At 40.7% G+C, this 14,218-nt stretch overlaps 2 protein-coding genes across 2 annotated transcripts in view; one reads left to right on the forward strand and one right to left on the reverse strand.

Annotated features, from left to right (window-relative positions):
• LOC105456166 (UDP-glucuronosyltransferase 2C1-like) overlaps positions 1-14,218 on the forward strand; it is a 59,484-nt gene that overhangs the window by 40,702 nt on the left and 4,564 nt on the right. The gene's annotated exons all lie outside the window — the stretch shown is intronic.
• LOC105456165 (CDK-activating kinase assembly factor MAT1) lies at positions 7,406-9,300 on the reverse strand. The gene is made up of 3 exons (XM_011699998.1): positions 9,098-9,300; positions 8,874-8,997; positions 7,406-8,776 (listed from the first exon to the last, which is right to left on the reverse strand). The coding sequence occupies exons 2-3, from the start codon at positions 8,995-8,997 to the stop codon at positions 7,929-7,931; spliced, it is 972 nt and encodes a 323-aa protein (XP_011698300.1). The 5' UTR covers positions 9,098-9,300; the 3' UTR covers positions 7,406-7,928.

The raw sequence follows: 14,218 nt of genomic DNA on the forward strand, positions 1-14,218 counted from the left end.
CAAACGGCATACATTCTAGATTTTTATCGTCAAATTTACGCGGAGAAAGAGAAGGAGCAGTAAATCGTTCCCGCTTCTCCCTTCGTCGGATAAGCCGAGAGGAATAACTCGAGGGTGCGCGCGCGTCTAATTCCTGAGGCACGTTAGATTCTGTGGAAGGCGAAAGAGCGCAAGAGAGATCGATAAATCGAGTGGCCGCTCGAAATGGTAAACAAAAGCTGAAAATAAGAAAGGACGCCCTCGTTAAACCTCATTAAAACCGGCATATAGTCATGCTCGAGGCACCCCTGAATTAATAGCGTACGGCGTGGAGGGGCCCTCGCGTTCCCGTGAGCGAGAATCGAAAGCCTCGAAAATTCATGACTCGCTTCGAGATACGGTCCCCCGGTCCACAATAGACATCCATAATGACGACGTGAAATCGACCGTGTTATCGAGCGCGCTTTGATAAACTATTTGAGGAAGAGAAGGGAAGAAACAAACGCGCCAACGATAGAAGAAATCTGCAACGGTGGATCTCTTACGCGACCTTATACGCGTAAAACTCAATTCTTGAGTGTACATTGCGCAATCATAGATCACGTTAACTGTAGAATATTACTGGCAATTGAGATGTCTGAAGAGCGATCGACAATAATAATTTGAGTTGATTGATAACGTACATCCCGCGCGCCACGTTATTCGTGCGCGTCGTTAGTTTTCGCGATCGGATAAGAGTCAAGTCGACTCTCCAGGGATATTCTTCAATTTAGTCGGTAGGCTACTCTTTAATGATCGCCGATAGCTAAGTTAGTGGTATTCTCCGGGAGAACGATCGACATGACGCACTCGTATAGCTGACTGAACGGATAATCACAACTCGTGTACATGTTTCTGCTTTAAACGCAGCTAAGGCTAACATAATATTATGAAGGGTGCAGTAATGAAAAATATGTAAGTCGGATGTAAAAAAAGTTATAAGAGTAAAGAGATAATATAAGATCAAATCACCGTTTATTCTAAACGAATTAATTTCAATTTTCTCCTTAAAAATCAATTGTAATGTTCACTTAAAAAAGCGTATCGATACTTCTGTTACACGTCTGTCTATTCCGACAGAGCGATATCAATGCCACGACGTGCAATACGTGTTAACAAAAAAGTCTTGATTGATATCATTAAGTAGTCAGTCGAGGACTAAAAAATTAAATATGAAAGATAGATGACTGTTCAAGGAGAGAGACCTGCATCATTTGTTTCGTTTTTACTGTAGGAGGAAAATCTGCAGCTCTCGATGATCGGAGTATATCGTTCGCCGGAGTGCATTAAATATCATTATGCCGTACTACAGTCGATGTTAAGAGCGAGATAGATGGTCGATACTTTCCAATATCGGGCGTATCGGTGACCCTAATCGGCGGATTCGCCACGCGCGCCGATAACGGGGCGATTAATCGCCCGAGGGAACGGGTTTGTCGGGAAATGAAATATCTGGGTAGAAAATCATGCTCGGCCGTAAAGGATCGACCGCTCGCTTCCTCATTTAAGATTGTATAGGGGGCACGTTTTGTCGCTTATACCTGTACACCGCGCCGGTGTGTAGCGGGTACGCTCCGCGTAGCCATTACCGCCGGGGCTTCCTCCGATCTCGCTCGCGGCGGCTCGGCCGATCGAAGGGGATTATTCGACCATTATGGATTCGTGACTATCGACGACTGTCCGGCGCGCGCGTCTCGGACATTTCTCAAATTTACCGCCAAAATCGTTCCCGACAATATCCGTATCCTTCGTCGTGTCTGATTAACGTTACCTCGCGATTGGCGATCCTACTTTTTTTTTTTTAATCATTACGATGAGAAATTTTAAGAGCCATGATAATAAGTCATATTATTTAAATAACTTGGCGAGTATTCGAATTGATCAACGGTGAAGTAAAAGTTAACAACGAATGAGGATTTAAGATAAATCTTACACGATTAAGATGACAGACACATCAAAATTTTATTCATATATTCGCTGGAATATTGCGGTTTTGTAACTTTAATCGGCGCGAGGAATTAGAAAGGATCAAGGAGAATCTCTCAAGAAAATTTATCGATAATTACGTGCTGAATTCGGGCGTCAGAGCGCATTGATGAGAGGAATTAATGCGATTATTTTCTAAATCGCTTCTCCTTTTACGAATCAAATTACAGCCTGTTTCCTTCCAAAAGGAACCGCCAGACAAGATGAGGCAAATATTTGCAGTGTAGTTGCGGTTTTCGATATGTGTCCTTGAACTCGCCGTCGACTGTTGAGTGGCGTTGGACGTAACTCGCGTAATAACTCGCTACTTACACAGCCACTTTAGATCCCGCGCGCGCGCGGGAGCATCTCGGGGGATGCTGCCGTTCGAATAATCACGAAGAAAGCCGGCGTTGGACGTCCGGTAATTCCCCGCGGACGGGGATTCCCTCCTCGCGTGATCACATCCGCGAGGCGCGGTGTTTTCGCGAGTAAACCGTGGCGCATCAACGCGCGATCATCGTGTCAATAAAAATAATTCGGCCGTCCGGAACTCGCGAAGGATATTTGTCTGCAGTGGAGAACGCATTTGTTTGGCCGGTTGCGGCCAAAGTGCTTGGATAGCGAGAGAGAGACCGGGAGGGGGACTGAGGGAGAGACAAGTTTGCCTTCGTCTCCCGGAGGAAATTACCGTAGATAGAGATGATGCTTGCAGGAGAATGCATTCCCTGATCGTGCGCTCGCGCACACGCGATTGCACGCTAATGATATTATAAATCTCGATAAACTTTTTCTTAATTTTGATAAATAATAACGATATCTTCCCCAAGTCCGACGCGCTATTATTATAACTACTTTCCTTTCATCATTGTAGACGATACCATCTGAGATGGGATCTTCATCCTAAGGATCTTCATTAAAAAGAAGATTTCAAGTCAGTGCAGAATTAATACGATACACTTTGTAGAAACGATGAGAACGATCTTCAATTACTTAGGATGTAATTTTTTTAATTATGAACGATGGTTTTGTGATTGTTTTCTTACATTTCTCCCCTGACGTTTTAACTATTTTTATATTATTTTAGCAACCGCGAATTACAATTATTATTTGAAGATCCGCGCTAGTGGCTGAAACGTGACAAGGATAAATCGACTTTGGGTGCCCCCTTCTCCCTCAGCTCTTTTTATAAGAAACCGGAGGCGTCCGATAGGCATTCTCGGTAGTGAAAGTATTAAAGATCTACGCAGAAATAGCAACAATAATCAGAAGGTCTAGTTAAGTCCTATAACACAATTGCAAATTGTATCATCTTGTAGCAACATTTAATTTAATATAATTTAAACATGAGAATCTAAAAAATATTTGAAGAGCGTTAAAATAATTGAGACGATTTTCAGATATTGCCGCGGATTTTTTTATGTCCGTATTTCTGCGTCCGTTTTTATCGCAAGATAAGATTATATCCTCACGAAAAATTGATCAAATTCGAGCTTGGATGACTAAGTCCAATGTCAAACGTATAGCGCTTAAGCTGGAATTACCAAGGCGAAATATAATTTTCTTTAGTGTTTCTGTAGTGTTTATTTTACAACTGCTCTGTGCTATTGTTAATGATAAAACGAGAAATTAAAAGTCAATTTAAATGATTTTGGATCAGATCAATTTTACTGGTATGACTTGAGACCACGCTTGGTTTAAAATATTCTGAGAAAGTTTCTACTCTAAATGAATATTCTAATATTCCAAATAATTTTACGACTTAACTTAGCTATAGTTTTATGTCCCGCCTTAGTAATCGTGCCACGCGCTTTCACCTTAAATAAACGACGAGTTAATATACGAATCTTGCTGCTTCAGTTCCATTTAGCCGTAAAAAAGAGGTAACCATGTAACTTTGACTCACCACCAGTTGGCTTGCGCGCCGCTTTGCCACGCGACGATCAGCAAAGACACGAGCAGGTAGCTCATTGACATGACGAGCGTACGTTGCGTGCGACGATCCCGTGTGTGTGTGCGTGCGTGCGTGGAGACTCTCTTTCTCTCTTCGTTAACTCGACCGCCGAATCCCCTCGAAAGTCGAATCTCCTCGTGGAAGATGCGCGAGGAAGAGATTTACGTGGCCCTTCGTTCGTGCGCTCCCCGTCGTCTCAGCCTCGCATTCTTACATGCGCCACCGACGACGGTCCGTGTTTTGCATCGTTTTTTTTCCCCCTCGCAAACGCGAGCGATATATCGGCGTGCGAATGTCGGCCCGGTGATGATCGCCCGACCGGCGGCGCGAAGGATCCGGTGCGCGAGGGAGAAGGAGAGTGACAGAGCGTGGCGGACCACAGGATCGAGCGATCTCGGAGCGCGCGCGCCCGGTGCGGATCGACACCCCGCGGTACCCTCGCGTCTCCCTTCTCACGCGCTGCGCCGCGCTGTGCTCCGAAAGACGGACGAAAGTTCTCCAGCTCCGGTCCCCCTCGTCTCGTCTTACATGTTTCCGGCGACGCGCGACCGATTCGAATGCCGCGACGCGACGCAATCGAGCAACGCGGACGGAGCCGATCGGCGGCCGTAGGTCGCCGTCGAAGTCCGTTCCTCGAAAAGCTTCGCGCGGTCCCGAGAAAAGGGACGAAGGGCGATCTCTGACGAGCCCTCGGGGATTTTAATCGGCGGAACTTTCGCGCTGGCGAAAAGCCGCGAGAACAATCGTCGTTGTCGTCGTTGTCGTCGTCGCGCACGGTGACCGCAACCCGGAGCCGACACGGGCGAGACGACGCTCCGTGAACGTTCGCGTACGGACTGTGGCCGGTAGTCACGAGGAAAAGGGCAACGGGGCTCTCACGATGGGCGGAGTCACCGTACGTTCGCGGCTCGCCGATTGGTCGCGTCGGCGAAGAGCCTCCAAGGCTCCACTCGCGCTAATTAAGCATTTCGGCGCACCGGCGGACGGGACGGTGCGAGCCGCGTACGGTTCGCTCGCTCGCGATTCGTTACTCGGACTCGCGCCTGTCTCATTGAATCTGACTTAACGGTGAGACCAGGTGAGACGCGATCACGGCTGTTCTGCGTCGCGTCGAGTCGCGCGATCGCGCCGCGTAAATACGTTTCGTCGCTCGAGATGAGAAATCATCTCGAACATAGGAACCGACATTTGAAAAATACCGCTATTCCCTGTCCCTGTGCGTATTGGCAGTATCACTCGGAAATATCATTCTCAAATGCTCAATAAACATCGCTTTTGATAGATACAAAAATTAAATATAATTTTTAAAATTATTACAACAATTCATAAATGTATCTTAATTTAATTTTTTTTTGTTTACTGAGATGATAGAGAACGTTTATAGAAGTGAAATGAAATCAGTAAATTAAATAATTAATATTTCACATAGGAAATAGTGGATAATCAATGATTTTTTCTTTGAGAGAAATGTAGATAATGATATAAAAATTTCGACTCGTGATTTATTATTTTCAATAAAAAGAACGTTGCCGGCATAAAAATTATGTCCCTACTTGTAATATTAAAAACGCGAAAGTGACATTAAGCATAACGTCGATACGTAAATTTGTTCAAGCGATGGCAAATAGCAAATGCGAGTAATTTCAAATATTTAATTTTCTATTGCTCAAATTTTCCTTCGCAAAGTTAAGAACGTTTAAGAAACGTTCAATGTAAAAATAAATTTTAAATAAAGCTGTATTATGAATCTTCACTTCTGAAAACACAAAGTCCAGAAAGGGGTTCGTATATTGTAATGTGTAACTTTATTAAAGTTACGTTTATTTATTTAAATTTATAGCGTACATATCGCGTACATTGTCTTATTCGAATGTTATCTGAAAGATGAGTTACAAATTAATTGATGTAATACAGTTGAAATTATTTCTCGTCATTATGATAATGGAAATAGGAGATTCCATTCTCCTTGACAGGAACGATTGTTTCGTTATTTCCTGCCAGTCACGAGAATCGGATTGTTTAATCAATACTGATGTATTGTAATCCAATCATAATTTATTTAATATGCATTTCGCGTTTTCTTCGTATCCAGACATAATTTTTTTATTCTAAACAATGATTATATCAAGTAACATATGTACATCATCAAAATTTATAATTATATATAACAATCCAAATTTTTAGAACTTTTGAATCGAACAAGTTTTATAATGGATATAGATTTAACGAATTATATCTAACTATTGTAACTACAGGTATTTTATGTGATTAAGATCAACTTAAATAACAAATTTTTATGAAAAATATCAATTCAAATCAATAGTTGCTAGTTTCTCTATTATAAATTCATCTTTATTACATGCCTGACGAAGATATTAATAATTTTTAATCCTCGATCTTTTTTTATTTTACATGTATGTTGACTCATGTTATATCACGATGTAACGATGTAATTTACGAGTATAATAGTATATCATGGAGTTAAAATCGATATAATCTTGCTATAATTGAGATGAAGATATGTGCTAATTGACCATAATTATACATAATATCCGTTTTAACACATAAGCGTAAAAACAATTTCGATTTTGGATTTGTCAAAATCATTTTACTTTCAATCTTTATAAAATTAATATTATGAATTATAAACTATAATATAAAGTAACGCATATATTATGCGAAATAATTCCCACACAGCAGAAATATTTCAAATATAGCGATATCCTAAAGATATCACATACCTATCCCAAATATATTGTATATATTGTATATATTATATATCTTTAAATATATTGTATCCCTACAATATATTTTGGACACTTCTGCTGTGGGTTGCAATAATCGAAAACGTAGGTAATTATTGCTGTATTTTTTAAAATATGATAATATTTACGTTTTAGTTTTGAAATGAGAATCGTGCTTTATTTACTTTCAACAAAAAATAAACCAAATATAAAAAAATCCTGTTTTCTGCATATTATTTAACAACCGTGAATGGAATTCGGTGATCTCAATTTATTACTTATCGTAAAATACTTATGATTATGTAATTTATTATGTAATTAATTTATTGAATTCGTATTAATTAAAACATTTGTCCAGTTAAAGTCAATTTATATTAAAAGTTCTTTGAAAAAATTGGAAATAAATAAATTAATATTTATTATGTAAAATTTTCTAATAAATCAACTATTCCTTTTCTTAAAAAAAAAAATTCTTTATATTTTCGTTTATATTCGTTATATTTCTTTGTAAGTGCTATTATTTATATTATGAAGCTAACACTGCCATCTACGGGTCTGATAGGGTAATTAAATTTAAATGAGCAACAGTGGATAAAGGTTTGAAAAACATAATTAGTTAATAAAAGCATTTTTTTATATAAAAAAATTATAACCCACGATAAATTATTACAAATTATTGATAAGTATGCTTATAAATAATTGTCTTACGGAAACAACACCGACATACAAATCACAAAAAATTTATTTTCTTCCTTGCAGAATCATATTATGTAATATATACATATATGAGTATATATCACACAATATTTCGAAACTAGTAACAATGTTAATTTTACATCTCATTTTTATTCAATGTAACATAATACGTTTCACTAAAAAAAATCCTGTTTTCCTTTGATCGCCAAGGAATGCGCTCTAAATCTAACGATATAAGATTTTAATATTAATAAACAGTGAAATTATTTTAATAGTGAGAAATATATATGTACATTTAACAAAGCAGAAAATTATCTCACTGATGACAGAAGTGCTTTGGTAATTTGAGCTACAACCTCATATACGCATTAATTTATACTCAAGGCACTGTCACTGCATAACAAAATTCTGAATTGACATGTCATGTGACAACAGAAATAATAATTCTTAACTTGACAGCTGATTGTAGTAGTATTCAATGTGTCATTTTGAAAAAAAATTAGGACAAACAGAGAAATATCACATTCGTTGTTTGAAAGTGTCTTGCGTGGTCATACAGGTGCAAACTCCGTTTGTCGTTGCGAGGGATTGTGGTACAGACCGGCCATCGCTTCCTGCAACGCTCGCAGGCACGCGACGTGCGCCCTAAATCCGCCCGCTCTTTCGACCTGGCAATCGTTACGTATGTGCGAAACGTATCCACGAGGTTGGAGCTCCCGCCAGGTGGGCGGCGACGGGCCGTCTATCTGCTGCCGGATGGGCGTGTAAGAGTAGAGAGGCCCCTCTTCTACCTTTGGCACCGATAAGTAATTCTGATTTCCCTGAGTACCAAATTTAATTCCCGTACTGAACTGATTCGTCCGGACGGTGGGCGACGAGGCGGCCTTCGCCTCCTTCCTCTGCGTCTGTATCGCGGAGGCGAACGATTCGACGATGTTCTTGGCATTCGCGTCGGAGAACGTCAGCTCGTCGATCAGAGCTTCCTTCTCGCGAATCTTCTTCTTCTTCGCCTCGACCTCTTCCTTGGCAATTTCTATCCTCCTCTCCTCCTCCTTCTGCTTCTCCAGCTCTATTATCTCCTCCAGCTCGTACTCGTTTCTGCCGAGCTTCGCTTTACTCTTCGCTATTTGCTCCTTGTTATCCTTCTTATACTGCTCTATTTTCTTGTTCATTTCAACCACGTCGATGTTGTTGGCCAGATTATATATTATAGTCTCGATTTCCTCCAGATAATCGTTATATTCCCTTAATGTAGAAAAGTCTTCTTCCCTTTTGTTAAAATCTCGCAGGATACGTTTCCTTATATTCATTTCCTTTTCGACCATAGAATCCTCGAACATTTGAACCCTAAAGTTCGTCCTCCTCAGTGGAATTTTGCATTCTGGACAGGATCCGGAGCCTGAAATAATTTCAATTGTAAGCATTACTGAAGTGACACTCTCCGCTTTCGTCAAAATAAAATGCAAACAAATAATAATCGTGGAAGTGGATCGAACCTTTCAGAAAGAGCAGGTCCACGCAGCTCTCGCACAATGCATGCCCGCAGACGTTCACCATCATCTTCAACGATGGATTTCGGTATTTGGTGGTTTTACACCGTGGACACGCCTGGTCGTCCATCTTCGGGGGAGAACAAAAAAAAAATAAAGTAGATTTGACAAGACGTTCCTTTACCTGGCTCGGAATAGGTTACGTGCAAACGCAATGAATCTCAACTTACCGTTGTAAACTAAGTTGTTATCTCTCGCACGAAGTAATAAGTTAAGGTAACTGCTCGGTACAGCCAGCTGCCACTCACAAACTACCTGCTATTACGTTCTAATATCATATTTAAGATAATGTTGCTTGCACACGATGATCCATGCAACTCGAGCAACATAACCTACGACGTAGTCGAAGCCACTTCTCGAACACACACGCGCTTCGGTCTCTCGAGTACTATCGAATCGCATATCGATAGACTGCATTGAGTAATATGATTTCGACTTTGAAAGAAATTTCATTGCACAAAGCTCATTTAGTCGTCTTCCATTCTCTTGATATATCCTATTTTCATTTGTTCACTTCGTTTGCTTACTTTATTCCTTTTATCAATTATATACAGTAGATGGAAGTTAATTGAGAACAAAGAAACTGCGAACTTAACAAGCATTTAATTAAGATAACTATATGTCTTTCAGTAAAAATATATAATTAGTTCCACTAGAATTTGCTACAATTAAAATTAATATGCTACAGAAAATTTTTAATGCTCTTATTAATAGATTCATTTTTCCTACTAGATACATATTATATTTATTTCATCAAGTAAAAATATATATAGTTTTAACTTTATAATTTATTTTATATTATGTAACATTTTGTTGCATACACATATACATATTTCTATTTAACTTTATATTTTATCCTCCTATTTTATTTACTTTGGAAAAGCATAGCTTTTCCAATATACTTTACTGAATTGAGGTCAAGACAGGTCAAGACTTAATAAAGTGAATTATTAATTCTTAATTAAATGAACTTAAATTTATTACTCTCTTTCTTATTTCATGTTTAAATCAAATATTCCTATTTTAAATATGATATTAAAAATACATAAGAAAAATATAATTTTAAATATATCTAATTTACATACGTATGTGATATTAAATATATTTTAAAAATAATATAAATTTAAAAAATATATTTTTAAAATTTATATTAACGATGTATTTTATATATATACATATGTATATAATTTTAAATATAATTATATTATTTAGCTTGAAGAAATAGAGGCTCGTATAATGTATTATTATTATTATTTTAATTTTTTAAAAATACACTTATGTGTGTATACATACATATTTTTTTAAATATATATACACATAATTTAATTGAAAAATTCTCAACACTATACATACAGACTGTCTTTGCCACATATAATAAAACACTGAAATACGTAGCAGTAGATTATACTTATTTTTTGAATTTATGAGCTCTGTATGATTACGTAATTTACATGCGTCAGCAAGTAAAGAGAAAATTAGAAAATAGCACACATATTTTTCCGTGTGAATTCAGTCTCCTGTTTCTGATCTACAAGAAACTGACGTATACGTTCATTTTTAAAACAAAAGTTGCGAAATTACTCTGCTCTTTTGTTTTTCGTTTTACATTCATCGTGCGCTCCGCTGTAACAATTGTTAAACATCGCCGTTTTAGATTGCAGGGGGAAAAAAAAGAACGCGTTACGGCGGAGGATCGGAGATACGCTTCAACAGACACGCTTAATGAGCACAAACTTTCCTGACAGTTCCGCAAACTTGCAGTACAATTGAATTTATTAACCCATTTATCTAATTCGTTGTCGAACGGACGTTTGCTTATTGAATATTTGCCTCTGTGGAGCTTGTTGTCGACTGATTAAGTTTCGCCGCAGTACTTTTGCGCGCCGCGAAGCAGAACAGAGCGAAAATCGTAAAGTAGCGTTGATAGTAAAGTAACGTAAAGTAGCGATCGCGCGTGCGAGTCGCCGGCGAAAAAGAGGATCGAGTTAATAAGCCGATTAGCGATCAAAGGGCGGAAATATTGCCGCGAGCGGCGCAAAAGGATCACGATCTTCCGATGGCAAACAACGCTGCAAAATTTATGGCCTAAACAGAGAGAGAGAGAGAGAGAGAGAGAGAGAAACAGAGAACATTCGCGGAAAAAGTGAAAGCAAAACGGGCAGGCGCGAAACACGGCCAACTGGTGCATCAGTTACAAATGCGGAGTTCGTTGCCACGAAAGCTTTTGGACGCCTCCGATTCTTCGCCTTTAACGCGTTCACGGGCTTAGGGAATTCGCGAGAAAAGGATGAATGACGTGAAATATTTCGTTTTTGTTCGCATGATCGACGGTACATTTTATTTTATGAAAGAACCGAGATAGAAAGAGAGAAAGAAACGATATTAATGCAAAATACAACATACGTGTAATTATTACTGGTTTTAATTTCGAGCAAACGGATTTATAAAGATATTGTTAATTATCGTAGCAAGTTTGCGTTACCAGAAAATTAAAAAATAATATGTAAAAGTTAATAAACTGTTCATAATACAGACTAGGAATTAATTCGAAATGAAAAATATACAAAAGCACGCTATAGAACTCGGTAGTGTTCGCAAATATGATAAAAAATTCGAAAAGGAAGGAGACAGGGCTTTTTGCCCTCCGCATAATAAATAATGTTTCAATGCGATGAAAAACATTTTCAATGTTTTACATAACTTTTAATAATTTCCGTGCGCTCTTTTAACATTTAAACATTTTTTTAAATTATTTTTTAAAATTCTTAAAAAAATGTTCGATCAATTTCCTTCGAAAATACGAAATTTCTAACAGAAATAATAAAAGCAAAAAAGGAAAAAATTATATCGCGCAGCGCACGTTATTTAAATTGTTCAATTCTACGCCGGCGTTTTACCGTTCCCCTTATACTATTTATAAAGCGCAGTGTAATTCCCGTAACAGCGACATGTGTACAGATACAATTTCCATACGTTCTGAGATATTCTAACCGACTGGACCAACAATCCTAAACTCGACTAGGAAGTGCAATGATAGCGGAGTATAAACGTGTGGTGGAGGAGGGAAGGAAAAAAAAACACAAATAGATCCTATAGAATCTATCCACTGCCAAGTTTAATCGGCGCCGTGGTATCTCGCGGGGGCGGTATTCGATTCCCGGATTCCCGGCTAGGGATGCTGTGGTGCGAAGGGAGCGCGCGAGGGTGAACCGGGAGAAAGAGAGAGAAATTACGATGGGGAAAAGGAAGGCAAGGAGAGAGCGGGAGCGTGCGCGACGGCGACGGCGACGGCAACGACGACGACGACGACGACGACGATAAAACGAAGAGAGATACACGCTTGCGCCAGGGATATCACCCTCATCTCCTCGCACACACACACACAGTGTGCGCTCCCCCGGCGCGAGGGGACGAGAGTGCGGGGCGTTGTGCGAGGATAGATGGCAGGGCGTCTCTCCCGGGCCGCGCAGGGCCGCGCAAAGCCGCGTTGCACGCACTGTCAGTCCTCTTCAGTTTCGCTCGGCTATCCGTGCAACGGAGTTGACCCCTCGCCAGCTGGATCGGCCCGCGCCCGCGCCCGCCGCCGATCCCGAGATCATCCCCTTCGCGCGAGGGAGGGCCACCGCCGCCGCGTGTCGATCGTCGTCGCGTGACCGGCTCGACACGCTCGGCGTCGCGACGCGTCGAGACGCGCCGGAGACACGCCTGTCGCCGACAGGAAACAGGATCGCGTGGCGTACGTTCTCACGGCAACCGCGTTCGCTCCTCTCTCGGACACTGGCTTCCTAATCTCCATCGGTGCCGATCTCCGGTCTTACACCGGCAAATTGACACCGGGGAATCGAATAGAGTGAAAAAGAGACACGGTGAATCGAATCGAGACTCGAGTTCTCCGGAAGAATAAAGAGAAAAACGTGCGGATTTTCGTACTTCGTATACAGGCAGGGGCGAGCGACGATCTCCGGCGAGTGACTTCGGGCCGAGGGTGCGATAAGACGGGGGAGAGAGAGACAAAGATCCGGAGGGATGCACGTATCACGCCCCGCCGGCGCTTTTCAATTACGCGAATCTAGATCACGAGGCTGTTAGCGAATTAAGCGGGCTTGAGAGAGCGGACTATGCGGGCTGGAGCGCGAGATGGAAAGAGGGAAATAACGATCGTGCCGTCGTCGCGATGAGAAATCGCGTTGGGATAGATTCGAGGCAGGTCCGAAGCAGCGACGTAACGGTGCCATGGAGCGTGGAGGCGAGAAGAACCGGGAACCGTCGATTTATCCGATAAACTTATCCTGATTCCGCTTTTCTTTGGCGCACGTTGTTGCCAATTTTCGGGGTGCAAAGAGTACGATCACTCGCGGGCCGTTTTACCGGTTTTACAGGCCTGCGACAATCGCTCACCACCTCATCCCCCTTTCCCCTTTCGAGGGGGGGCGGAGATCGATCGGAGATCGGACAGAGACGCGGTGCACCACAGTCCACAGGAGGAGATCGACCGGCAGCCCCGAAACGACTATGAGAGATAAAAAATGAGGTGTCTAATCTTGACCCTCGGTCTGCTGGTTTCGGGTGAGTCGAATAAATCGCGTTCGGAAATCGCCCGACCGGTCGTGTCGTCAATCACCCGGCGCGTCGCCGACACCGACGGCCACACACGCCGTCAAATCTCTGCCCCGACGTACAATCGCCGCGGAAGCGAGAGATCCGCGTTCACGCAAATATACGGCCGTAAACATTCAACAGTTCTCGAATGCCGCGAGCGATAAATTACGTTAGTAAAATCGCGATACGTTATACAAAATGTCGCGTAACGCAATTTTGTCAATTTTGTCACGCAAATGAAATCATTTCCGCTCGTTAGCCTTCGTATATTAACTCCCTGCAATTTGCATTTGGCCGAAAAACGTGTTAGGAATTTTCTTGGCTTTTATAAGCCCCAGTTTTTCTTTTTGCGCGCTCTCCCTCTCCCCTCCTCTCTCTCTCTCTCTCTCTCTCTCTCTCTCTCTCTCTCTCTCTCTCTCTCTCTCGGCCTACTTCTTCATCTTTTTTTCTATTAGCGTTTAATTAAAAAAAAATTTTTATTTTGTTAAAATAGTTGTCTATCTACTAGATGATTTGCTATATTTACATATTCATATATTTTTTGTAAACAAAACTTTATCTTTTATTAAGTAGCTGTGATTTTTTGAAGTAGCATGCTGTATTTTTTAAATCTTTATTTCTTCTTTTTGTTATTGTTCCTTTCACAATTTAGTTACATTTAGAACTGTGTTATACATATAACCGTGATTATT

Source organism: Wasmannia auropunctata, unplaced genomic scaffold (genome assembly GCF_000956235.1).
Source record: "Wasmannia auropunctata unplaced genomic scaffold, wasmannia.A_1.0 LD335737.1, whole genome shotgun sequence".
Lineage (NCBI taxonomy): Eukaryota > Metazoa > Arthropoda > Insecta > Hymenoptera > Formicidae > Wasmannia > Wasmannia auropunctata.